We start from the raw sequence: 22,695 nt of genomic DNA, 5'->3' as shown, positions 1-22,695 counted from the left end.
ATAAATAATGATATTGTATGAAAGCAATTTTAATTTGATAAACACATTAATTCATTATATTATCATCCTAATTGTAAGATCGAATTGAACTATAAGAGATTGCATAATTTGTTATTGGTGCACAAATGAAATTTATTTCCATTTCTATCGTCCAAGAAATTAATTTACAAATTTCAATTAAAGCTGTTTGATATCATTGTGAGAAAAAAAATGACGATTAGTGTGAAAAGTAAAGTGCGTAATTATGGGTTTAAATTATGAAACAAAGCACAGACTATGGAGTATATAGTGTAACATGAAATGTGAAGTTTTTTGCACATCTACTGAAGAAGCAATATTCTACATACGTAAAAATATTAGAAAATAATTTATTTCCAAATTTTTTAAGACCATGTAAACACAGCCAATTGCAAACCAAAAATTGTGCATGAATTGATTTATTTTTAGGATGAATATTTTATTGGGGGGAAAATGAAAGGATAGACTTATGCAAAAGAATGGAAAGGAAGGTTAAAGTTATGGAGAATTGCACAGTTAAACACTGTGCAACCTGATCACTTCCCTGCTGAAGAACATCCAGGCTGGCATAGTTAGCCTGAAAACCTCGACCGTGTCAGTCGACTTGCTGAACCATGGATCATATACCTTCTCCATTGGTTGGAAAGCTTTATCCAAGAGCACACTTGAGAAGGCATATACCTAAAATTATTCATTTACAAATTGAAGATTTACGAAAATCTAAATTAATTATAGCCAACCTTAATGTGGACAGCTCCACTGTGTTCATTGACCTCAGAAACAGCAACCTTGTTCACAACCAGCTTCTGGTTTTCCTGCACGCAGAACATCGTACTTCCAGGAAAGTAGCCTTTGAGCATCTCGAAACTCTCCTTGCTAGCAAAGAGGTCATCAGTTGTAGGCTGAAAGACCATGTGTCCTGGCAAAGCGATCCTATCCACCTCACTTATTACACTCGTCGGACTAATGTGAGTGTGGAGGAACTCAAATTTAATTTCACAGTACTGAGGAAATTTGTTGAGAAAGTGCAACGACTTCGTCTCGGAGCGTTGCCTGTGGAAAAGCACAAAAGTGCCAACTCTGCTGGTACTGGAAAATGGCCCTTCAAACTTGAATGGCTCCATTTCGTAAACACTTAGTTTGGGCAATATGCGCCAACTGTCCGACAGGATACGAAAGTACACTCGCGAGGTTAACTGAGGATAGCTCACTGGCGGAGGAAGAGCTGCAAAAGGGGTTAAATTAGCATAAATTTGGTGGAAACAACCTCCTTGTGATAAAATGACAACAGGGTTGTCCTCATTGAAATTTTTATTAGGGCGTTAAAACTAGAGATAATTTAAAACAACCTGAAAAACGTATTAAAGAAACGATTATAAAATATACTAAAGAAAAATACAACACTTTGAATCAAAACATGAAATTTATTCAATGAGGATAAGCCTATTTTCATTTCATCATGAAGGATGTAGAATATCCAATTTTTTGCCATACATAAATACACTTATACGAAGATTCATTTTAATTTTTCACTGAAGCATGATCGACAATTTGATACATGAATGTATCACCTGTCAAGGAACTTCAGGTATTGGAATATAACATACTTTACCAAAAACTGTGAGGTCCATAGTAAAGTACTTTACGCATAACGTTATGCGTTATGATTATGAGATAAATAAGAGCATTTTATAACTTTTATCGTCATAATAATCAACGTATTGTTATGATTTTCTCCACCTGCAGCAGCATTTTTGCAAATTGTAACATCTGCACTGACAACAGTCAGTCCTTGTCTGTTACACAAATTCAGTGGTTGCTGGTACGTGTTGAACGAGGGTATAGGCACCTGGCCGCATGGCCATTGGTTTTGAAGTTCATTTGGCGCTGGGCCAACAGTCTGTGTGTAGGGTGCAGTCACAGAAACTGCAGTAGCAATGTTCAGAGCAGGTGGAATAAGGAGTGATTGCTGCAAAACTGGCTTGGTAGAGAGTACGCTGACCTCCTGGGTTTCAAAAACCAACTTTTCTGTTGGTAAGGGTTGAACCTCTTTCCTGTTGTTCACATATGACAGCACCTAGATTATTCAGTAATTTAATATTTATATTTTAATAGAGTTGAGCAAACCTCGATGTCATCCGATGCAGAATCATCACATTTCTCAATACCAGCTTCAAAGCACGCCTGTTCTAAAATATTCATTTTTCTAGGGGAACCATCAGTCTGATCCTCTACTGCTAGATCGGAGTCAGTTTGCTCCAACAAAAACTCTGGAATTGAAGGCTCCCAATGGTCTCTGGGTGCGTCAGTTTTAGAACTAGGTTCTGATTCTTGTTTTACAATTTTTGTTCCAGCCCAGTCAAATTTTCTCTTCTTGAAAGGTAGACAGTTGTCAGGAAGGCTGTCCAAGCTAGAATTGGCTGGTGTGTAGGTGTTCTCAAAAGATAGGTCAAGGCAACAAGCAGTGCCCCCGGAAGGGCTTTCTACAGGGTCTTCCTTGCTGACCACATGAGACGACCAACAGGCACTCTCGGAACTCTGGTTCACATTCAATCCAATTTAATAATAGTTTTTTTTTAAAAATTTATACCTTCTTTATACGAAGTTTGCTTATCTTCTTTTCAAGTGTCCATTCTGGCGAAGGAGGCGCCTCAAGGCAAGTGTTTGTTGAAAAACTGCTATAATTGGGGTCAAATCCTGGAAAAGGTTTTTCCCAGTCCAACTTTTGTATTGCACTGTCAACCGAATGCAGTGTGTCTGGCATCTGCAATTAAGAATTTCGAGCATTGAAATCTCCACAGCAATGGCAACCACATATATGTATATTGAGCAATAAAATTTTTTACCTTATTGTATAGCTTTTTGTAATTCTTGTAGACCTTCTGCGTTTTCTTCATCAACTGAGGCGTACTCCTCTTCAACTTTGGTTTCCGGCCTCTCTTCTTAGGGCCTTCCGTCAACGTCCCAGAATAAGCAGGATAAGTTGATGCACTTTTCTGGGCAAGCTGAAGGAGGCAATTAGCTGCCTCTTGTTCCTCGGCTCCCATCTGCTAAATTCATAAAATAAAATGATGAGACTGAACTATGTGATACTTTGAAATTTGTTGCAAATTATAAAAAGGAGAATGTTGTATGTTGTGTGATGATATGATTTAGATTTACATGAATTTCATGTGTGCATAAGTATAACTATAAAACGTGGCATGCTCAAACTTGTTGGAAAATGATGAGTGCGACACATTTCATTTTTTTTTTAACAATTTAAATTAAAAGTTTGACATTTCGAGCATCACTAAATCCACACAGGCTTATTCGCAAAATATTCAAATGCATTATCTAACAATAATCGAAACAACAATCTTGAACAAAAGAAAACTGAGGTTATAATGATAAAACTTTAAAAGAAACACACAAAATTTCACAATTTTTTAGAGTAGCACATGGATGTAGCAGACATACAAATTACGCCCTATTGAAATCCTTTGATTCAGGGAATAAATGATAAAGGACAGGAGAATAATATACACCAAAATTAAGAGAAGAGCTAAAATTGATAGAGTAGCATGCGACGCGAAATCTATCTAGAGTGATGATGACAACATTCTTGATACATATATTGCCACAAAAGTTATCTGCTAGGTATGCAATATATTTTTGATAAGTAATAATTCAAATTTGGCTGAACAGTCCTATTTTTAAATATCAAATAAGATTCAAGATCGTGTTGTACATAAAATCTTATTATGATCTCTGTTTAATTCACCGATAAAATGTTCTTACCTGGTTCATCATTACTTCTTGACGTTTCTTACGCGGCATGATGTGCTCAGTGCTGAGTGCACGGCTTTGGCTTCTACGTTTGAAATAGTGCGTCGTGTGTATGAATGCAGAGCACGTGAATTGGTCCCTTGTTTGCCGCCTGCAATAAAATGCGAAAGGTCAGTAGTACACTGGGCACTGGGTTGCGGAAAATTTTGAAATCCAGTCCAGACATGATACAAAATGCAAAGAATCTACAACGTGACGAATGGGATAGGCGACAACTTGTTGAGCCAAAACTGATTGCATTTTTCTGCTTAACAGAATCTAAATTTTGCCACCATACAAATCGGCCGCGTGGTAATGGAAATTAGTTGTAATAATATAACTTATAAGTAATAAGTTAATAATATTTAGGTCTCATAAAAATGAACATTTAACTTCTATCAACAAACCGACAAAAACAAAAACCCTGAATTATCAGAAATGAACACGATTATTGATTATTGCTAATAATATGCAAGTCGACTGTCAACTTGTCGAGTCGGTGAGATTGATGAGAAATTGAGAAGAAATCGAGATGTTAGGTTGGTGGAGATGGGGAGCGAGGAGAGAGGCGGAGTCAGAAAAATGATTAAATAGTTTATTAAGCAAAAATTGACAAAAGTGTTTCAATAAATTGCCTAGCAACTGTAGCAAGCCATGATTCTTCAACATTGTGCAAACTAGCAAAATGTCACATTTTCCTGAATTTTCCATCATAGAAGTATCAATTGTAGATTTAGTTTTAATTATCAAATCTATAAAAAAAAAACATACTGGCCACATAATAAGTAGCGTTCAATACCATCGATTGTTTAAAATTTTAATGAACCTACTGGAGCCAAACTTATTTATTTATTTCAATGAATATTATACAAAATTATTAAAAATAAAACATCACCAAAAACTAATTAATTTTGTTAGCAAATGCCAAAAAACACCATAAATAAAAATTCATCAAAAATATTTATTTAGCATTCAATTTAATTAGTTCAATTGATATGATGAAAACTTCATACTTAAAGTAATAAAAATTAATGGTGAAGATACCGTAAACATACGTTTATTATGTTCGATGGCAGGGCAACTGCGCCGTAAATAACACTCCCATCAAAAATACAAAGAAAAGAATAAATCAAATTAATTATGACTGTATGGTGATGCGTTCGGTATGCAAATTGTTTTATCTTGAATAAAAATCCTAGATGTTTTCCTTCAAGTTAGAAAACTTTTATGCAAACTTTTTGCATCATTTAATCAAAAGAAATTAATTACAAATTACACTAAACTTATGCGTGTCAAGTGAAAATATTTGTTGCATTATATTTTATTTAGTTACATTTGCATTTATTGAGTTTTGCATTTTTTTGTTTGATGCACTCGTGAAATAAAAAAAGCATGAAATAATATCAGAAAAGAAGGTGGAAGAAAACAACACAGGTCATATAATAATTACTGTCGGAAAACAAACGCAAACACAGCACATCATGGAATTGATGGAATTTCGAGAGTCTGGGTCTGGAATGTTCAAAGTTCGAAGGTTTCAGCCTACCCTGCTTTGTTTCTTTACCATTCCGTTGCAAGAATGTCGCAGCAAAACCAATTGAGACACGTTTTCGCCACAAAATCTTTCTTCTCTCCTCATGAACTACACGAATAGTCTCAAAAAAGAAAGTTAATCATGCAACGGCCGAACGGCCGGGCCAGGAGGCACAAGAAAGGAGGTGCTCGTGACTCGTGACTCGTGACGTGTGATGCCGTCTGTCTGGGTGTCTGGGTCTGTTCTCGTCTGATTTGTTTGAAAGAGTGATCGCCATTTTCATGGTCGAACATTTTGCACATTAAAATTCGTTTCGTTATTTCAAACGGAACATTCAGTTAAAAGGTGAGGTTTACCATTGCATTTTGCAGGTAAATAATTTAAATTCATATTCTTTGGTGAGATACAAGCAAGTTTTGTTGGAATTTTATCCAACGACATGATCAATCGGCACATTTTTCTCGCTGATTTATTTGCTTCCATGATGTTATTGTTTTGTTTGAAATTTTAAATTATCGTTTTATTTCTTGCAGATCATCCAAATTAAAGATAGCGATTGTATATCTTAATAATTTTCATATTTTTATTAGTTGCTTTCACCGCAATAATATAAAACTTCTATGAAATTTACATTAGGTATTTTTAATCCTATTCAATGTATGTATGTAATTTTTTTGCATATTGGTCATGAAAAGATCTTTTTATTTTGTCTTTTTTGGTCAAGAAAAAAATTAAGCTCCTATAGCTGGAATGCTTCTGGTGTTCTTACTAATTGCAATTATTGCAATCGTCATTTTCGAAAAATTTCTAATCCAGCCGTAATTTATTTCACAGCCCCATAATATCTGGCCCCTTGCAGTCGATGTTGAAAAATGCAGTCCTCATCTTTGTCCTTTTTGAATGGGAATCATTCCGAGGAGAATCAGCTGAACGGAAACGATGGAAACAAGTCTGCCGAGGGCAAAGATATAGAAAACCAGCGTGAAATAGGGACCTGCAGACTGTGTGCGCAGGATGCCGTGGGCATTGATTTGCTCCTGAAGGACAACAATAAGATCAGGGACATTGCCAAAATGTATTTGGCCATTGAGGTATGATTATTAAAAAATTAAATCGTCACGTTTTAAATCCATCATTTTATATAAAAATTCTTAGTTCATAGTTGGATTGCCCACGCACATTTGCTACTCATGCAGCACTTTGCTGAAGACTTGGGACACCTTCATGAGTGTCTTCAAACAGAGCCAGTTGACTTTCAAATGCCGGTTGGCTAACAATCGAGACAGTCAGTCGTCCACCAATTCGACCGAGCTAGTTTTGGTTACGCCGAGTCCTGCCAAGTCTCAGAAGATGTCCTTGACTCCGGCACCTCCTCGGAAACGCAAGGCTGAGGATCTTTCGCCAACAACTTCCGCTTCGTCCGCCCTAGCCAGTCCTCTCAGCAGCACTGACAAGGGAACTATTGGAGACGGTCGTAATTCGGACACAGACGAGGCGAGTGAGTGTCCATCGGAGGTTGTGGAGGAAAGGGCTGTAGTCAAGAAGGCCAGGAGGGGCCGACCTCCAAAAGTTATGCAGCCGATTCCTCGCATACCCCATCCAAGCCAGAATAGAAATCGTAATATACTTATTGTTCTTTTCTCTATTTATAAAGTTTTTTCTTTTTTGAAACAAAATTTCATTAAAAAGCAAAAACAGGATAACAGGGAAAACTTTTTTATGCGTATCAGAAGTTGCTTTAAATTTTCCTTTTTATTGGATATATTTTATTCCCTATTTATTTACAAATAACTTTCTTGAAAATAATTGTCAAGAAAATAATGCACGCATGAACTGAATATTTAATGGAATTAAATTTTTCAAAAATATGATTGACTGAAAAATTTTAATTGCACAAAAATAAGCAATTGTTTGATTTTCCATTAAATTTTTACAAATCGTATGATTATCTATATTACATGACTATTTCTATGAAATCACTTTGAAATATGTAATTAATTCCATTTTAATTTCAGCGCCTCCACAACATCAATTTTCTACTCCACCACCACCGCTCTACCAGCAGCCTCCGAGGTTTGTGTCTCCAGGACCCTTTGCTCGTCCTCTCTTGCCCAGTCCGTCACAGCAATTTTTGCCCCACTATTCGACCATTATGCAGCAACAGCAGCAAGCAGCCGTTGCCTTCCAGCAGCAGGTCGCTCAAACTGCCTTAGACTTCCAAATGAGTGTGCGGCAACCGGTGCTGGACGAACAATCTCTCGTCCTGCAGTCATACCTTGTCAACATCCCTCCGCACCAACACCAGAACTTTATTGCTCACTACATCAACAACTTGATTTTCATGAACACCGCTCAAAATAATGCTGCCTCAAATCAGATTGGACCTCTTCCAGATCACAGACTTTAAACAATGACGGTTTTTCTCATTACCGAAGGTAGGAATGAATATATTTTGCCTTTTTTTTTCTTTTTAAGTATATGCAAATTATGACGATGCTTCCAAAATTAACTTGAATTTCCTAATCGTTGATATTTTATATAATAAACTTTTCGGGGCATCACTGTGATCAAGCATTTTATTCACACACAAATAATGTGACCAAGGTAGATTCGCAATTTTGATACAACAAGGTGTTGTCTGGAGTCATGTTGTCTGACATCAGTTTCAAAAATAAGCAATTGGATGTTTTGAAACATGGGTCTTTGGGAACTTTTCCCTGTGGAAAAAGAGCTAGAGGAATTGGTGCACCCGATGAGCACCACTTTGCTGGGTCTCCAATTTCATCTTCATTTAAGGGCCCAACTGCTGTCATGTTAAGGGGTCTCACTATAATCATTGATGAAGTAAAGTGGGGGAAAGAAATAGTAACAAATTATCTTTTACATGTTGCATCAAATTGCATTAAATCATCTAACTCTTTTATATTCTCAATTTCTATTAGTTTCATTCCGATTGAGCAGCAGTACAAGTATGCGTCGCCGTAAGACTGAAAAAAAAATTTATTACCATATAAAAACAGTGGCGGTAAGCATTTTCACTCACAAAGTTGTGACTGTTGTTACCCTTTGCTACAAAATAACTAGCTCCATTGGGCAGACACTGATTTTCCAACGTCGGCTGAAATTTTGGTTTAAATTTTATTTGGTAAATTATAATTATGTTGTTGGTACTTTTCCCTGTTGTTTTCAATTGACCTATGAGTGCAGCCTTTAAACAAGCCAAATTATCTTGTTTGCCAATTTATTCAGTTTTATATTTTCATTTCTTACATTTTGCCCGCATTGATAATCAACATTGCAGTATTGATAGTTTGGCTCACACGGCAAAGTTGTTGGCAGCTGAAATGAGCAATTTATTTTGAATTTATTTTTCATTTTAAAGTAAAAGGGGGAGTAATTTAAACAGGTTAATTACTTACTACATCATTATAGTTACCAGTCAGTAGAGTTATAGTTTTTAGCAGGGTCTGATAGCTGCTAATGAGTGCACACTTTGCAATCATGTAGGTAAACTCACACCGACTGTAATTCATTTTTGCCGCTGTAGATTTATCATTTTTATTGAACTTTCTTGTACTGAAACAAAATTATTTACTAGCTAAATCGCACTTTTCTAAAACTGCGTAAATTGTCTGAACTTCCGTGGGGCTCATCTGTAAATCCTCCAAGCCTCTCAAAATGCTGTTTTCATTAGCACTTGTATCTAATATCTGCCGATAAAAATTTATTATCAAACTGCTTCTTAAAATTAGGTTCCAACGATCAATTTACTTTGCGATGATATTGGCCCATGCATCTGGCAAAGCACTATTTAAATTAATATTTAACAGTCAATCATATAATCAACAAGATTAATCATTAATATGATTTTTTTGTATCATTTTTCATTCAATGTTTAGAATTTAAAAATAAGTTAATGTACCATTAGATTGAGTCTTGGTGGCGTCATGGAAAAAGCTAAAAGATTGTCCTCCTCCACTGTGGGTAGATGCAAAAATTAACAGGATATTTACATGCAAAGTTAGCTAATGGTATTATTGAATGGTGCTAAACTTAGGATGCGAATACGCCCTACATTGACTTGAACGCGTCTCTGTTTTGTTCTCCCATCAAAAATTAAAGTTACTATTTCAAAAGTAATTTATTTCTTTACATGGACCGATGTCATAAGTTCTCTTGCAATCCCAAAACATCCTCTGTGCCTTGTTTCCCTTTGGTTGATGAAAGGTAAATGCCTGTTTGTTAGAGTTGTGATTACATATTTCATTTTTATGTTTATAAAACGGTTTATCACGCACAGCGCAGAGAAAATGTTTTTCCTCTTCGCAAAAAGCTGTCTTTAGATCTGTATTGTTTGATGTTTTGTTGAATGAAATGACCACGCAGGTGTGCTCGTTTTTCGGATAGTTTTCAGCCCACACCGTTTCTCGCTGATAAAAGTATGATTCTGTTGAGCACCAGAAGTGCTTTCCTGGAATCTTTGTTGCTCTGCCAGAACTCCAATATGATGTTGCATTCAATCGAAGAGGGAGCTCTATATTTTCATTCAAAATATTAATTATCCCTAATCATCCTATTATTTTCCACCCAATAGAAAATACTCTTCTAATATTTAAAACATTTATATCAAATTTCAATTTATCTTGTCGCTCCAGTCTGCAATAAGTGCAGTATTTATTCTGGCTTGATGGCCTAGTGTAGTTGTTTTAGGACCATATCATAGGTAAATATCAATATATCTTGGAATAAACTAATAAAGATAAATAATTGAATGCAAGTTACGACTTATGCGGATAAATTAAAATCATTTAGCATGAAATTACATTTTTTTCTTAATCACCTCAAAGTGAGTTTTCTTGAATTTGAAAATATTTACTATTAAATATGTTTGCAATGCACTCCCTCTTTTCAATCAGATGTACACTCGCCAAGTCCATTCCAATGCTGCAACAGTAGTTTCTTGCATCAGCCCACGATTTCTTTGTAAAAATAATAAAATTATTATAGTTATAAAATCCCATCACATAATGCAGCTTGAAGATATACTTGCATTCGTGAGAAATAGTAGAACTATCCACAGCTAATTTGAAAAGTCCCTCTGATTGGGCCGGGCTCTGATAAATTTAAATAAGAAAAATCAGTTTAAATTTTTTTGAAGAAAACACAGAAAAAATACTTAAATGATATTAAATTTAAAGGTGAAACTAGAGGTGGGTTTCATGAAAATTTATAACCGGTTTCTCGTTGGACAAAGAAAAATGAAAAAAATAAAAGGACAACTGACCCCAAAAGTGCGGTCTACTGCTACTTTAAAAAAACCTTAGTTTTTGTTGTGTTTCATATTAAAACTGACAATGAGAGGGATAGGAGGAATTATAAAAAAAAATAAAAATGAGAAATTTGGAATTATAAATGAGAATCAAAAATAGCAGAAATTAATTAAGCAACAGAGTCAGTCATTATAGCTTCAAACTGTGATTTTGCCCAAAAATTCCAAGTCAATAAACCCAAAGATTTTTCGCGTACTTCTAGGAGAGGACCGCGGAACTCAGGTTTTAGCTGATTAGACTTGGACTGGCCAAAGCAGCTGTCATTACCAGTATTGTGGCAGATTTTTGTGGATTTGCCAGAAAAATATTTGGGTTCATTGCCCTGGAAATTTCTGGCAAAATCACAGTATGAAACTATTGTCTGACTCATTGTCAGTTGCTTAATTAATTTCTGCAGACCCAGAATTTTTTTTCATTATAAATTCACAACTTATTTTTCTATAAATTCCTCCCTCTTAGTTTAGTACGGACATGACAAAACCCTAGGGGTTTTAAAGAACCAGCAGACCGCAGGTTGCCTTTTGGGGTCAGTTCTCCCTTTATTTTTGTCATTTTTTCTTTGCATCCAGTTTAAAATTTTCTTACACGTAAGAAAATTTTATACGTGTATAATATGATTTCAATTTAAATATCTCGCCTTGGATAAGTCCATCTGCATTATATGTAGGTAGCTGTATATTTGATATAATAAAAATGATATTAAGTAGCTTTGATAATACATAATACTCCAAGCATATTATTTCCACAGTCCTGTTTCGGTGGGCATCCGTTTTGTAGCTGGTCTACAGGGTTTTCCATGAATTTCTGATGTGTTTCCGTCAAATTAGAATTGCATTTAAAATTTTGAATCTGAATACAACGATGGAGTTTGCTTCACACGCAAAAGCGTATCTGTAGGAGCACGGGTTGTCGCTCAACAGGAAAGCACCATTTGCTAAACTAGCGCTGACGCACACATCAATGCTACCATTTTTCTCGTTTGGCTCGTTTGGGTGCCAACTTCCGGTTTCAAACTGTGGATCGTTGCTAGAGCACCACACAAATGTACCGTTGGTGCATCCCTTGGAAGTACCGCTGGTCCAGAATTGAGTGTTGTGAGGCCAATCTGAAGTTTTCACAAAATAAGCCTATTTTATGATAAAGAATTTCCTTCACTTTTAATTACTTCCCCAACGCGTTTTATCTTTAAAAATGACTCAAAGCTGATAAGCCACATGCCTAAGCTGCAACATTTTTGCCAGGCATTTGACCATGTCATCTATTAAATTTTTGATTAAATTATTGATAATTTTACTTTTTAAAATAAACCCACTGGATAGCCTCCAAATAAATAAGTGGCATTGTCTACACGTGTCCATGCTCCATATTTTTCTGGATCTATAAATTTATAAGTTGTATTAAAAATTAGCTCAAATAGGTTCTTTTAAAGCTTTAAAGTTAAAACAAACCTTTAATACTAATTGCATCATCAGAGACAATTTTCTGTAATGGCAAATTGGTTAACAAATAACTTCAAGAGCATGAATTAAAGTAAAACGGTTTTTACGCAGGTTTGACAGTTGCACAATGGTGGTCTCTATAAAATTTGGAAGGTAAATTTGATTTGAATTTATTATTTTAAAGTACTGTTGTAGTTGTGGTAGGCATAACTGTTGAAGTTGTGGGTGCTATGGTAGGTGAAAGAGTAGAAAATATATCAATGGATTTTGTGACTTCAATATTTGTAGTTATAATTTTTTCTTTATTTGATGATGGTTCTTCTGTAGCTTCACTAGAAAATTCTTAAAATGAATTATATTTTTGAAACGTTAATATAAAATAATAATTTAAAAAAGTTTAAACAACCCAATAAACCGTTTGAAGTGGTAGCAGTTTCTTGGCTTTGCTCAGTCGTATCATCTGTGCTCTCTTCAAACATCACTGGTGGATTCGTTGTGATCACAGGGATGGTTTTATTACCAAATGTGATCGATTTAGATAAAATTGTGCTCATTGAGACTTTTTTAGTCAAAGCTGCCGCAGGTGCTCTGCTTTTATGGAGGCCTGTATGATTTGGCAAGGACGCGTAACATGACTTTTTCCCACAGCACTTGATAATATATGTTCTATTTTTCTTCCCCTTCCTTGATTTTGACTGCCGGACTTGCACTGTAAATTAAGTATTTATTTTTATTTAAAATTTTTATAAATTGTGTTGTCGTTTATCATTTTTTGTGATATCAGTGGTTCTACCTGCATTATAATTATCAGTTTTGCTCCATGCCCTGCTTTCCTTATTTATTGACCTGACCTTTAATTACGTAAAGAGAACTTGAACAATTTTGTATAATTGGCAAGTTGATTTTTACTTCTTTGGTAATATTTTCAGCTATTTTGCCATTACACTGCAATTTTTTAAAGCGATTTTGTTATTATTGTGATATGGATAAATTTAAAAAAAAAAGTAACAAAATGAAAAAAAAATAGCAAATAAGTTAGAAGGCGAAACCAGAAATTTAATTAGGAATTATCTCTTTCACGTGCACAATTTTAATTTTTTCAAAACATTTTGTTGATTCTAAATTTGAATCATGTAAAATCTATAATCTTTCAATACATCTATAAATTAATCTTATTTTACGCATTATCTGCTTCATTTTCAAAGAAGTAGATTGAACATAATTATGTGGAAACTTTTTTACATAGTGTCAATTTTTATATTTTGTTTTCATTTGAAGAGACAATTATTTATTCTGATAGAGAGGAAGAAATATTTAACAAAACTTGTCATACCTGATAAAGAGTGAAAAAAATCAATGCGAAAGTGAAGAGGAAAAGTTGAGCCTTCATTCTTTTTTACAAATGCAGCTCTTTGCGACTATAGCTGTTTGCTCAACTTTTGACCTAACTTTAATAAACCTAGATACAGAGTGAGATGCAGCAGACTGCATGTAGTGTTCTGAAAATCTGAACATCCGTTGTCTATTCCGATTTCGCAATATTTTGAAAAAAAATATTATCATGCAGACAATACTGTTACGGATGTATAGCCAGCTGCGCTATGGCGTTGTTATATTTTCAAACTGTTTTCAGACATGACGCGCTCTCCCATGTTTTGCGCTCCCATTATGCACGTTTTGCTTGCGCTATTGAGCTACCTTATTGCTCCGCTTCGTTTTTTATTTCAACTCATTACATTTTACGCGCATTGTTAGTCAACATTGCGGTATTGATAGTTTGAATCGTACGGCAAATTGGAAATAGGCACTATTCTTTGATTTTATTTACATTTTAAATGAAAGTGTGATTTAAAAAACCGGTCTTAAAATTACTTACTAACTAGCTAGAAGCAATTAGACTTTGATTTTGTTGTTTCAGTAGCTGAAGGCGTTGTATTTTCTTCTGCGTGTTTTGATGAAGATATTTTTGTATCTTCATTAGAATAGTTTTTTTAAAATTATTATCGGATATTATAAAATACCAATATATAATATTAATCTACAAAAGTTAAAACAACATAATAAACTGTTCGCAGCAGTGGAACCATTTCGACTTTGATCAGAAGTATTGTCTATGCTCCCTTCAAACACCTCTGGTGGATTCGAACCGATATCAGGAACTGTTTCGGTTTTTAATTTGGACGTCAAAGTGCTGCTTGATTCTTTGTTAGTTGAAGCTGCCACAGGTGCTGTGCTTAATTAATGCTGGACAATTTGATTTGTCACAGACGCACAACATGATTTTTGTCCCGCTGTACTTGATTATATGTGGCCTTTATCTTGCTGTTTCGCGACTGTGATCGCTGGACTTGAATAGTGAATTTATAAAATATAAAAATCCACATTTTAAGATTTAACGATTTGGGAATTTGTTACATAATACATAAAATACAAACGCATGTGCTCCAAATTTCAAATTAATTAATTAGATTGGATAATATGGATAAAATAAAAATTTTAAGTGTCATGAAGATTCATTTTTTCGTGTTTAAGAAAAAACTATTCTTTTTGAGGGAAAACATTGGAATATTAAAAAAAAATTAATACCTGATCAAGAGTGACGTAAATCATTATGTTAGTGAGCAGGGAGAGTTGAATCTTCATTTTTTCCCAAATAATTTAACTCCGCGAGGCTGGCTGTGTTCATGTTTTGACCAAATTTTGTAAAAGAATAGAGTGGAAAGAGATACAGTAATGTTCCATCTTCCTTTTTTTTCTCTAAAATATTCTGAAAAATATTTATGCCAGCGGAAATATGTTACCATATACGAACGCTTTTGGCCAACGCCGCTATGACGTGTGATAGAATAACAACGATAAATCAAATATTATGTCATAAAAAGACCACCATACTTATATAACAGGTCAAAAAATCACGATGAATGGTTCTAAAACTATTTGATAAGAAAAATAAATTACAAATAGGTGTTTTGTTCTTGATGAATTTTTATGATAGAAAAGGCTCCATGAGGAAGTTTAATTGTAAATAAAAAATTTAATTAGCTGAAGTCCTTGGTCAAACACTGACTTTCTTATACTGTTAGGGCCGTAAGGAAGAAAATAATTTTTCTGCATATTTAATACAATAAATTTTCATATTGCATTCCTCCTTTATTTTTTTTTTATAAATTCTTAATTCACATTTTTCATGAGTGCACAAGGAAATTTCCAATAAATTGAAAATAAACAAAAACTAAAATCATAATATATTTAGTTTCATTTTTAACACCAGAGAGCACATCACATTCAGAAACGCCAGAAACTGACAATTTTCTTATGATTTTTTTTTTATAATAGCTTCAAACACATAAAAATCTGCAGTTGAATATGGATAGTGAAAGAATGAATTATTTTCTTCTTTTTCAACAGAGTAACAATAATTGAGAATATTCTGTACCTTATTTGCTGACGCCCATTTCTACAAAATATTTAAGTAGGAGGCCAAAACATTCATACATTTTCCCGTAACATTCATAAACATCTAATTTTGAAGGTTATATTTGAATACACTAAACATTTATAAAACTTCGTTCACCCTGTATCTCTCAATTACAACAAGAGCATTCCTTGACCTTTTATCAATGAGAGCTCGGAGCATTACTATTATTTGCAATCCTTTGAACTTTTCCTGGTGTCTCTTTCAATTACGATCCAAATGAGAACATTTCAAAAGAGAAATTATAAAGCTTCAATGATAATTATTTTGAATGTTACAGAAATTATGACGTTTTTATGTAAAAGTAATATTTTAAAATACAGAAAGCCAATGGGAAAAAACTTGCTGTCAATCATCAGAAAAAATGCTGATTTATATTGAAAAAAATTGAAAAAAGTATTAAACCTAAAGAAGTTTCCTCTTTCTTGAAGTTCCACAATCTTCTAAATTCTTGTTTTAATTTTTTAGCCTTAAAAATTAAGAATCACATTTGATGGCTTAAATTAATGGTGCTACACATATCTGCCTAAAGCTGTGTAGAAGGCTTGCAAGCAGGGGAGTAACTGAGGGAATGTGGGTCTCTCTTCTGGGGACGACAACCAGCAGCACGCCATCACGGAAAATCTGAATGGACAAAGTATTACAATTTTGTGAGTTGGAAAAACAATTATTGAGATCTTACAGCTCGTCTGGGCAATTCACCGGCTGAACCAATCTGTATCCATCTCTGAGATACTCTGCCATTTCGTAGGGGTCGATTTCAGCATAAGGTTGCTGGGCCAATGTTGCGAGTTCCCACAAAAGTACTCCAAATGCCCACTAGAAATATAAATTAAATATTTTTTTTATTAGAAAATGATAAAAACTCGTTGCTGAAAATATTATTTGGTGCGTTTTTGTTATAAAAATAGGGATTGCTATGCAACCAGGTGAACTTGCAAGTCCAACAGGTTGCATAATTCAACATTCATAAGGGGCTCACCACATCAGACGCAGAGGAAAACTTTCTGTGCAACAGCGACTCGACCGCCATCCACCTAATAGGCCTGTTCTCGTTGTCGCCAAGGCAGTGGTAATCGTCTGGGAAGAGGTCCCTCGCCAGTGCGCTGTCAGTCACCTTCACCCTCAGTCTTTCATCAACACTAAAAATTAAAAATAAATTTGATATATAATCATAGAAATAAAACTAAATAAAATTTTTTCTAATTTTTACACTTACACGCAATTTCTAGTGGCTACGTCTCTGTGCGAAAGTTTGTGGCCGTGAAGGTACATGAGGGCGAGCACCACCTGCAGGGCCATGTGCACCAGGTCTTGGGTCGTCAAGGAACTTTGACCTTCTTCATCATCAGTGGATAGTGGTGTCTCTTCTTTGCTCGGCAAATCACCGTTGCTGCCCCTTAGACGGCAGTTTTGCAAAAACCTGATTACATATAAATTTTAATGTTAAAATATAAATTCTAATTTGATGAAGTTTAAGATTGACCTTTTGAGATTTCCATGGCCCATTAGCGGATAGACTAGCATAGGATGTCCACGGGGCTTGGGCAGACCTACGGCTAAGATGGGAAGAAGATTTTGGTGCTGAAGTCCATAAAACATGGAGCCCTCGGCTAACAAAAGGGCCACTTGAAACGGAGAGGCTACGTCTGAAATAAGCCAAAATTAGCGCATGAGTTTAAAACAAAGATTTGTTGAAAATTTACCAGTAACAGTTTTGATCATCACTTCATCCTCCTTGACCCCAGGTCGCTCCTCACTTCGGTAAGTCCCCTTGTACACGCGCCCAAAGGTGCCTTCCTGTAGCATGGCCTTGGTGTTCACCCTGCAGCCAGGCACAGCCAGCAAACGGAGACGGTCAGCAGGGTCAGAAGCACGAGGATCTCGGAATGAGTCGGCCTTCAAATTACACAAAAAAATAGTTATTTTATGGAATACTTAAAAGTTATTTATATTTCAAACTAATACGGTTGCATACATACATGCCACATAATAATAATTTTTAAGATTTTTTTTTTTTAAATATATCAAAGGGCGTAACTTAAAAAATTACACCAACTGAATTTGTGCATTTGTGTCATCTTTTTTGTTATTAATGCAGTTAAAAAAAGCTATATATTTAATCAAATGGTTATATAAGTTATAAAAAGTAGGAGGAATGTACAGAAATATTGATTAAAATTAAATTTATAAAGAAGAATAATTATGAAATATAATGATTTGCAATCTACCTTCGAGCTCATTGAGATCTGCGAGGAAGCGTAGTAAGAAGTCCGAGAGCCGCAGTGGGGTCGACAATAAATGTGAGCACTGGAGGCGGGGCTGCTGGGGGCGGCGTACACCGCGTGGATCGGCGTGGGCTGCTTGGCCCCCAGCACTGGAGTCGAGTAGTACGGTACGGGTGCGCTGAGGGGGATTTTTTGAAAGCTGGCAATGGTAGCGTAACTGCCGCCACTGGCCACGCTGCCAGGTCCTGTGCGGTTGTTGGCGCTGTCCAGCCTGATGAACACGTTTGGATTGCTGCCGTAAGCGGCTGCTGTTGTGTAGCTTGTACTGGAAATGTAATAAAAATTTGTTATTATTCTTTAATATTAATTAATATTAATTTTAATCTACAAAAAAAAAACACCCATACCTATTTTTGCTACACTTTAAATATTTTTATCTCTATATAAAAAAAAAGATAAAACTGCATCAAATTTGACGAACCTGACAATACAACTAATAAGATTATTTCTTCAATTCTTTTTTTTAAATATTGATGTCAATGGATGTCAAATACAAGTTGATTTTTGTTTTTAATTATTTTTTATTTTTAAAATTGATGTTGCTATACTGTTATAATATAATGAGCACTATAGCCAATTTCCAAGTTATAATTTTATTTGCAATAAATAAAAACAATGATTGAAAAATAAATCACTTTAAAAATTTTGTTTTAAAACAAATTTCTTGAAAAATATTTTACATTTTAATATATTAAATATTCCAATTTTAATTTTATATTTGTATTGATTATGTATTTAAAATTACATACAAACTGCTATTGTGAAAAATTGAAAGTTGAAAATCAAATTTGTATTACTATTTTATTTTTATAAGAATATAACAATAGACTTAAAAATTTAAGTGATTTTGCCTATACTCACTGGAGTGACTCTTGTGCCCTGGATTTCTTGCTTCGAACGTAGAGCAGCGAGGCTGAGGCCACGATGAGGGCGATCATTGCGCACGCACTGCCCACGGCTACGTAGAAGGTTCCTCCGTTTAAAGACCCTGTGGCCAGGTGCACCGAATCATTCCGCATGGCTGCCTGCATCTCCGCTGAAACAACAGAAAAAGTAAACATTTCATTTTTCTAATACGCAATCAGCCTCAAGGAGAAAAATTCGCACAACAACTCCAGTATTATTTTTTATTCTTTTCCTCTGTTTATTATTGTACCAGTTGATTTTTGCAACAAGCAGAGCGAGGGTTTGATTGTACGGAAAGGGGAGAGGTTTCTTTGATGACGCCGGGTCTTTGGTCTTTCCTTTACCTGTCCCCAGCACACACACACACACACACACCTGCAAGCTAGAGGGTCTCATCCCCCAACCGGCTCATCCCCTTCGCTGCAACGGTGTCTCCCCCGAACAGGCAACTTTTGGCTTTCGCTTATTAATACTTCAGCCGGCGAGGGTTTCAACTTTCGGGCATGACAACGACGTGCAACTGGTAGTCCTGACAACGGATTTTGGTAAATGCGAACTCATTCCAAATACGGGCAGAGCTTTAGTAACAGGACACCCAAATCAAAGATTGCCTTTTCCGCCACACGGATTTGGAAAAATAATTGGTTTTTGGTGAAATTGGACGCTTGTTAACGTTTTTTTCATGTCAATAATATAGGTTGAAGTTTGGTGATACCATCAGAAAATTAATTAGTTAGAAATTTTAATTTTGTGTTAGTATTATTAAATTTACGTGATTTTATTTTGCTTTTTCTCACCTCTAGTTTTGGTCAGAAATAAGAAAATTATATTACACACATTGACATAACATAATATGTTTTTAACTCATATTACAGTATATATTCCTATGTATTTTTGATTTAATTTCCGTTTTAATAAATTAAATTTGAATTAAAATTTTTACAAACAAAATTTACATAAAACCCTTAATGTATAACAAATGTTAGCCAAGTGTAACAATTTTGGCAAATTAACAACAATAAAAGATATTCTAATAAGTTTATTTTTTTTATATTATGTTTTGGTGCTATTTTTTGTTAAGTTTGCTATGCGCTAAAAGTTAACTGCTTTTAACACAATTCCCTGCAGAAACTATTTTAATACGATAAAGTATGTCCAATCATTCAAATTATGTCAATTAGAGAAAAATCATTTTTATGGAATTTTTTAACGAAGAAAACAAGAGTAAAAATTTTGGAATCGCCCATCCTAAACCCGAAACGTTTAAAAAAGCTCCGACAAACTAGCCGTCGGAGCGTCAGATTTATTTGTTACGGCACCCATTTGGAAGGGCCATTAAACAGTCATCACATAATTTTTATTTACTGCCGGCGCATAAAAGCATGGAACGATTTCCTCCACTTATAATTTCGAGCCAGGCTTTTGAAAATTTCGACTTGACGGCGCTGGAGCGGTGCCAGAATCGATTCTCTGCGACTTGTCCACTTACGGCGCTGCAGACTGCAGCCGCTGGCGAGAAGAGAAAGTGGCTGGCGTGCGCGTCCAAAGGGTTGTCACACACAACTCGGCGGCAATAAAAGCCCGACCACGTGCTATGCTGTGCGGTCTGCTCTCTGCATTTTCTGCTAAACTAATTCGCCCGCTACTGCACTTGCACGCTCCACATAAATTTATGAATGGCCGCCCAGATTTACTGCCACGAGTTATCGTTGGCAAATATTGTACCTGCGCTCCGCAAACACGGTTGCTTTTACACGAATAGGGTTTGGTTGGCGCCGTGCTGAGCGCATTATACCGAGAGGACGGGGAATTTTGTTTAATTAACTTGGATTTAAATGAGCTTTTTAATCATACTCAGGGGTTTCATTAAGTGTTGGACCGAAAAACCTGAAACCATGCATTATATTGCATACATTTTACAGGTGGATTCAGGATGTAGATAAATTATAATTTGGATTAGAAGTAAAATAATTCCTCTTTGCATTTTTTTTTAAATTTACAACGAAACAAAGCCCGTTCTCTAAACTTCCATGCTTTTTTATAATCCATTTATTTTTTCAAATATAAATTTAACGTGGATTTCTGAAACTTCGCGTGTTTATGCCAATGCCTTGAAAACCAATGCAAACATTATAACTTTTAATAAGAAATTAAGTTTTATCAAAACTTTTTGTCTAAAAGAATAAACTGATTAATGCAAACACAACACTGCTCCACACGAAAAAATTACGAAAACACACAATGTAACGAACAATTAAAAAATTCCAAATTTGATTTTGACAGGACTTCACTATTTTTTATTTCTAATTTATCTAAAAATTGGCTTGAAATATTTACCTTTCCTTTAACGGCTTAGATTAAAAATTAGATAGAAAAATTTATCAGCAAAAAAGCTGACACTTAATTAAAGTAAAAAAAACTTATTCAGAGACTTTTAACTTTTAACCAGAATTGTGATTAAAAAATGTGAGATTGCATTATAATTTCTGATATGCTAGAAAATTCTTTATTGGTTTAATATTTACAGCAAATATTTTAACGATTTAAATTTGATTCATCTCGTCAAAACCTTTGGTTGCATTTTCTGCTCACAAACTTGCCTATAGGTCATTTATAATTTTCGTTTTGTGTCCTGTGCCGTATTGGGAAAATACGGTCTTTTATATTTTAATGCAAATTCCCTTATTTTTTTTTCTTTTCTATGGCTGCAGAAAAAAGTGGCTATTCTGAATCCACAACAAGTCGGCTGACGATTATGAGCCCACTCACCCGAGCATTCTTCAAAGACTTTTTGCTCATTTGAGCACCCGTGTTCGCTCTCTCGCTATTTTCGGCCTCTTGCTGCGGCTGGAAGGAGTGCGCCGCGCTTTTGTTCCGCTTTCCGCCTCACTTGCTTTTCGCAAATAATACACAGTATATGATCGTGCGCGCAAAAAGGCGGGTGAGCGCGATATTAATATTACCGACGAAATCAGAGAGCGGTTCAACGAGATTTCGAGTTCGCAGCGGCAGAAACTCATTGGTAAGGTAAATCAAACACACGCTCTCTCCTCTCTCTCCGTATTTGTGTACGTTGGCTGCGCAAATACGCTACACATTTCATAACTGGGCGAGCGCGCGATTCGCAAGCACTCGATGGGAAATTTGTTTGATGCTCTGTCTGCGCTCCAAAGTTTTTTAACCGAACTGCGGTTGTTGAAGCAAAAGTTTCCTGAGCTGCACTCGCTAACTAGAGACTTGCTTCCTCATCTCTATTATGTTCTACTTTTGAACAGCTCAATTAAAACTTCAAAATTTTTAATTTTAGCAAAGCAAAATTCACTTTTATTAAAATTATTTAATAAATTCCAAATAAAATTAAATTACAATGTTATATGAACTTAAGACAGCAGAGTTGAGTGTGCTGTGCATATATTTACAATTCAATCTCAGAACAAGTCTGAACTCATCTTATATGAAATTCCAGGCAAATGCAATAAAATAACTTCCTCAAATATTTGCTGAAGACGAATCCCTAGAAAGAATTAAAGGCAAACAATAACGCGATCGCATACAAAAGATTTATACATTTGCTGAATTGCTTCCGTTCCAGGGAAAAATCTCTCATCAAAAACTTGAGCGAGATAAACAGAAACTCTTTTCTCCTAAAAACCAAAAGCTTTTTCTCTTTTTCCCTTCGCTCTCTCGTTGGTATTTGCTTTCAATTACGCCTCCAGAGAGCCAGGCCATCTTTTAATTCCGTTCTCCAATCGTCTCTGATATTATTTGTTTTGGCCGTAAATAAAAGCTGCAATGTCTGTTTGTTCAGTTTCCATGGTTACAATTTCGAGAGCAGCAGCCCTGCCTTGCCTGCTGCACCCATCTTGCTTTAATCTCTAATCTGTTTGCCGCGCCGGCG

At 35.2% G+C, this 22,695-nt stretch overlaps 4 protein-coding genes across 10 annotated transcripts in view; 1 reads left to right on the top strand and 3 right to left on the bottom strand.

Moving 5' to 3' along the window:
* Positions 1–16: 16 nt before the first annotated feature.
* On the bottom strand, positions 17–5,489 carry LOC132202109 (uncharacterized). 3 transcript variants are annotated; one of them, XM_059628845.1, is made up of 8 exons: positions 5,390–5,485; positions 3,799–3,937; positions 2,870–3,068; positions 2,609–2,784; positions 2,146–2,556; positions 1,759–2,095; positions 759–1,243; positions 17–699 (listed from the first exon to the last, which is right to left on the bottom strand). In XM_059628845.1, exons 2-8 carry the CDS (start codon positions 3,835–3,837, stop codon positions 535–537), a joined length of 1,812 nt encoding a protein of 603 aa, XP_059484828.1. In that variant the 5' UTR covers positions 3,838–3,937; positions 5,390–5,485; the 3' UTR covers positions 17–534. The 3 variants fall into 3 exon arrangements, with proteins under 3 accessions (XP_059484828.1, XP_059484829.1, XP_059484827.1); XM_059628846.1 differs by having other exon boundaries at positions 22–699; positions 2,609–2,782; positions 2,865–3,065; positions 5,390–5,484; XM_059628844.1 differs by having other exon boundaries at positions 31–699; positions 2,609–2,782; positions 2,865–3,068; positions 5,390–5,489.
* Positions 5,490–5,541: 52 nt separating this feature from the next.
* On the top strand, positions 5,542–7,926 carry LOC132202111 (bromodomain-containing protein 4-like). 2 transcript variants are annotated; one of them, XM_059628851.1, is made up of 4 exons: positions 5,542–5,730; positions 6,194–6,450; positions 6,515–6,977; positions 7,375–7,926. In XM_059628851.1, exons 2-4 carry the CDS (start codon positions 6,232–6,234, stop codon positions 7,764–7,766), a joined length of 1,074 nt encoding a protein of 357 aa, XP_059484834.1. In that variant the 5' UTR covers positions 5,542–5,730; positions 6,194–6,231; the 3' UTR covers positions 7,767–7,926. The 2 variants fall into 2 exon arrangements, with proteins under 2 accessions (XP_059484834.1, XP_059484833.1); XM_059628850.1 differs by having other exon boundaries at positions 5,545–5,704.
* A 2-nt stretch (positions 7,927–7,928) lies between these two features.
* Positions 7,929–12,786, bottom strand: LOC132202112 (uncharacterized). Of its 4 annotated transcripts, none has more exons than XM_059628853.1 (22): positions 12,535–12,786; positions 12,316–12,470; positions 12,236–12,265; positions 12,138–12,171; positions 12,002–12,066; positions 11,845–11,947; positions 11,547–11,794; positions 11,416–11,493; positions 11,327–11,360; positions 10,406–10,473; positions 10,200–10,338; positions 9,658–9,893; positions 9,513–9,594; positions 9,282–9,337; positions 9,131–9,166; positions 8,955–9,069; positions 8,779–8,900; positions 8,630–8,698; positions 8,531–8,567; positions 8,403–8,477; positions 8,244–8,346; positions 7,929–8,186 (listed from the first exon to the last, which is right to left on the bottom strand). In XM_059628853.1, the coding sequence occupies exons 1-10, from the start codon at positions 12,680–12,682 to the stop codon at positions 10,430–10,432; spliced, it is 939 nt and encodes a 312-aa protein (XP_059484836.1). In that variant the 5' UTR covers positions 12,683–12,786; the 3' UTR covers positions 7,929–8,186; positions 8,244–8,346; positions 8,403–8,477; positions 8,531–8,567; positions 8,630–8,698; positions 8,779–8,900; positions 8,955–9,069; positions 9,131–9,166; positions 9,282–9,337; positions 9,513–9,594; positions 9,658–9,893; positions 10,200–10,338; positions 10,406–10,429. The 4 variants fall into 4 exon arrangements, with proteins under 4 accessions (XP_059484836.1, XP_059484835.1, XP_059484837.1 ...); XM_059628852.1 differs by having other exon boundaries at positions 10,236–10,338; XM_059628854.1 differs by having other exon boundaries at positions 10,236–10,338; positions 11,550–11,794.
* Positions 12,787–15,223: 2,437 nt separating this feature from the next.
* The window catches only part of LOC132200071 (tyrosine-protein kinase RYK-like), a 62,292-nt gene continuing 54,820 nt past the window's right edge, over positions 15,224–22,695 (bottom strand). Inside the window, exons 5-12 of the mRNA XM_059625260.1 lie at positions 18,753–18,927; positions 17,835–18,156; positions 17,310–17,502; positions 17,090–17,252; positions 16,823–17,026; positions 16,586–16,745; positions 16,286–16,422; positions 15,224–16,227 (exon numbers count right to left, since the gene is read on the bottom strand). Of these exons, the coding sequence (XP_059481243.1) occupies positions 16,116–16,227; positions 16,286–16,422; positions 16,586–16,745; positions 16,823–17,026; positions 17,090–17,252; positions 17,310–17,502; positions 17,835–18,156; positions 18,753–18,927 (1,466 nt within the window). The 3' untranslated portion in view covers positions 15,224–16,115. The remainder of the gene's footprint in view (positions 16,228–16,285; positions 16,423–16,585; positions 16,746–16,822; positions 17,027–17,089; positions 17,253–17,309; positions 17,503–17,834; positions 18,157–18,752; positions 18,928–22,695) is intronic.

Source organism: Neocloeon triangulifer, unplaced genomic scaffold (genome assembly GCF_031216515.1).
Source record: "Neocloeon triangulifer isolate White Clay Creek 2 clone unplaced genomic scaffold, ASM3121651v1 ptg000014l, whole genome shotgun sequence".
NCBI classification, from domain to species: Eukaryota; Metazoa; Arthropoda; class Insecta; order Ephemeroptera; family Baetidae; genus Neocloeon; species Neocloeon triangulifer.
The sequence above is the reverse complement of the archived record's forward strand: the minus strand, read 5'-3'. Positions and strand labels throughout refer to the sequence as shown.

Excerpts from the sequence above, each read along its gene's own strand:
- LOC132202109 (XM_059628844.1), bottom strand. The coding sequence starts at position 3,837 with ATGCCGCGTAAGAAACGTCAAGAAGTAATGATGAACCAG. Across the intron at positions 2,557-2,608 it reads GCAAACTTCGTATAAAGAAG|AGTTCCGAGAGTGCCTGTTG; the intron begins GTATAAATTTTT and ends AATGTGAACCAG. Across the intron at positions 1,244-1,758 it reads TTGCAAAAATGCTGCTGCAG|CTCTTCCTCCGCCAGTGAGC; the intron begins GTGGAGAAAATC and ends CCCCTTTTGCAG.
- LOC132202111 (XM_059628851.1), top strand. The coding sequence starts at position 6,232 with ATGCAGTCCTCATCTTTGTCCTTTTTGAATGGGAATCATTCCGAGGAG. Across the intron at positions 6,451-6,514 it reads AAATGTATTTGGCCATTGAG|TTCATAGTTGGATTGCCCAC; the intron begins GTATGATTATTA and ends AAAAATTCTTAG. Across the intron at positions 6,978-7,374 it reads TCCAAGCCAGAATAGAAATC|CGCCTCCACAACATCAATTT; the intron begins GTAATATACTTA and ends TTTTAATTTCAG.
- LOC132202112 (XM_059628853.1), bottom strand. The coding sequence starts at position 12,682 with ATGAGCACAATTTTATCTAAATCGATCACATTTGGTAATAAAACCATC. Across the intron at positions 12,266-12,315 it reads TGCCTACCACAACTACAACA|AGACCACCATTGTGCAACTG; the intron begins GTACTTTAAAAT and ends CAAATTTTATAG. Across the intron at positions 11,948-12,001 it reads ATTTATTTGGAGGCTATCCA|ATGACATGGTCAAATGCCTG; the intron begins GTGGGTTTATTT and ends AAAATTTAATAG.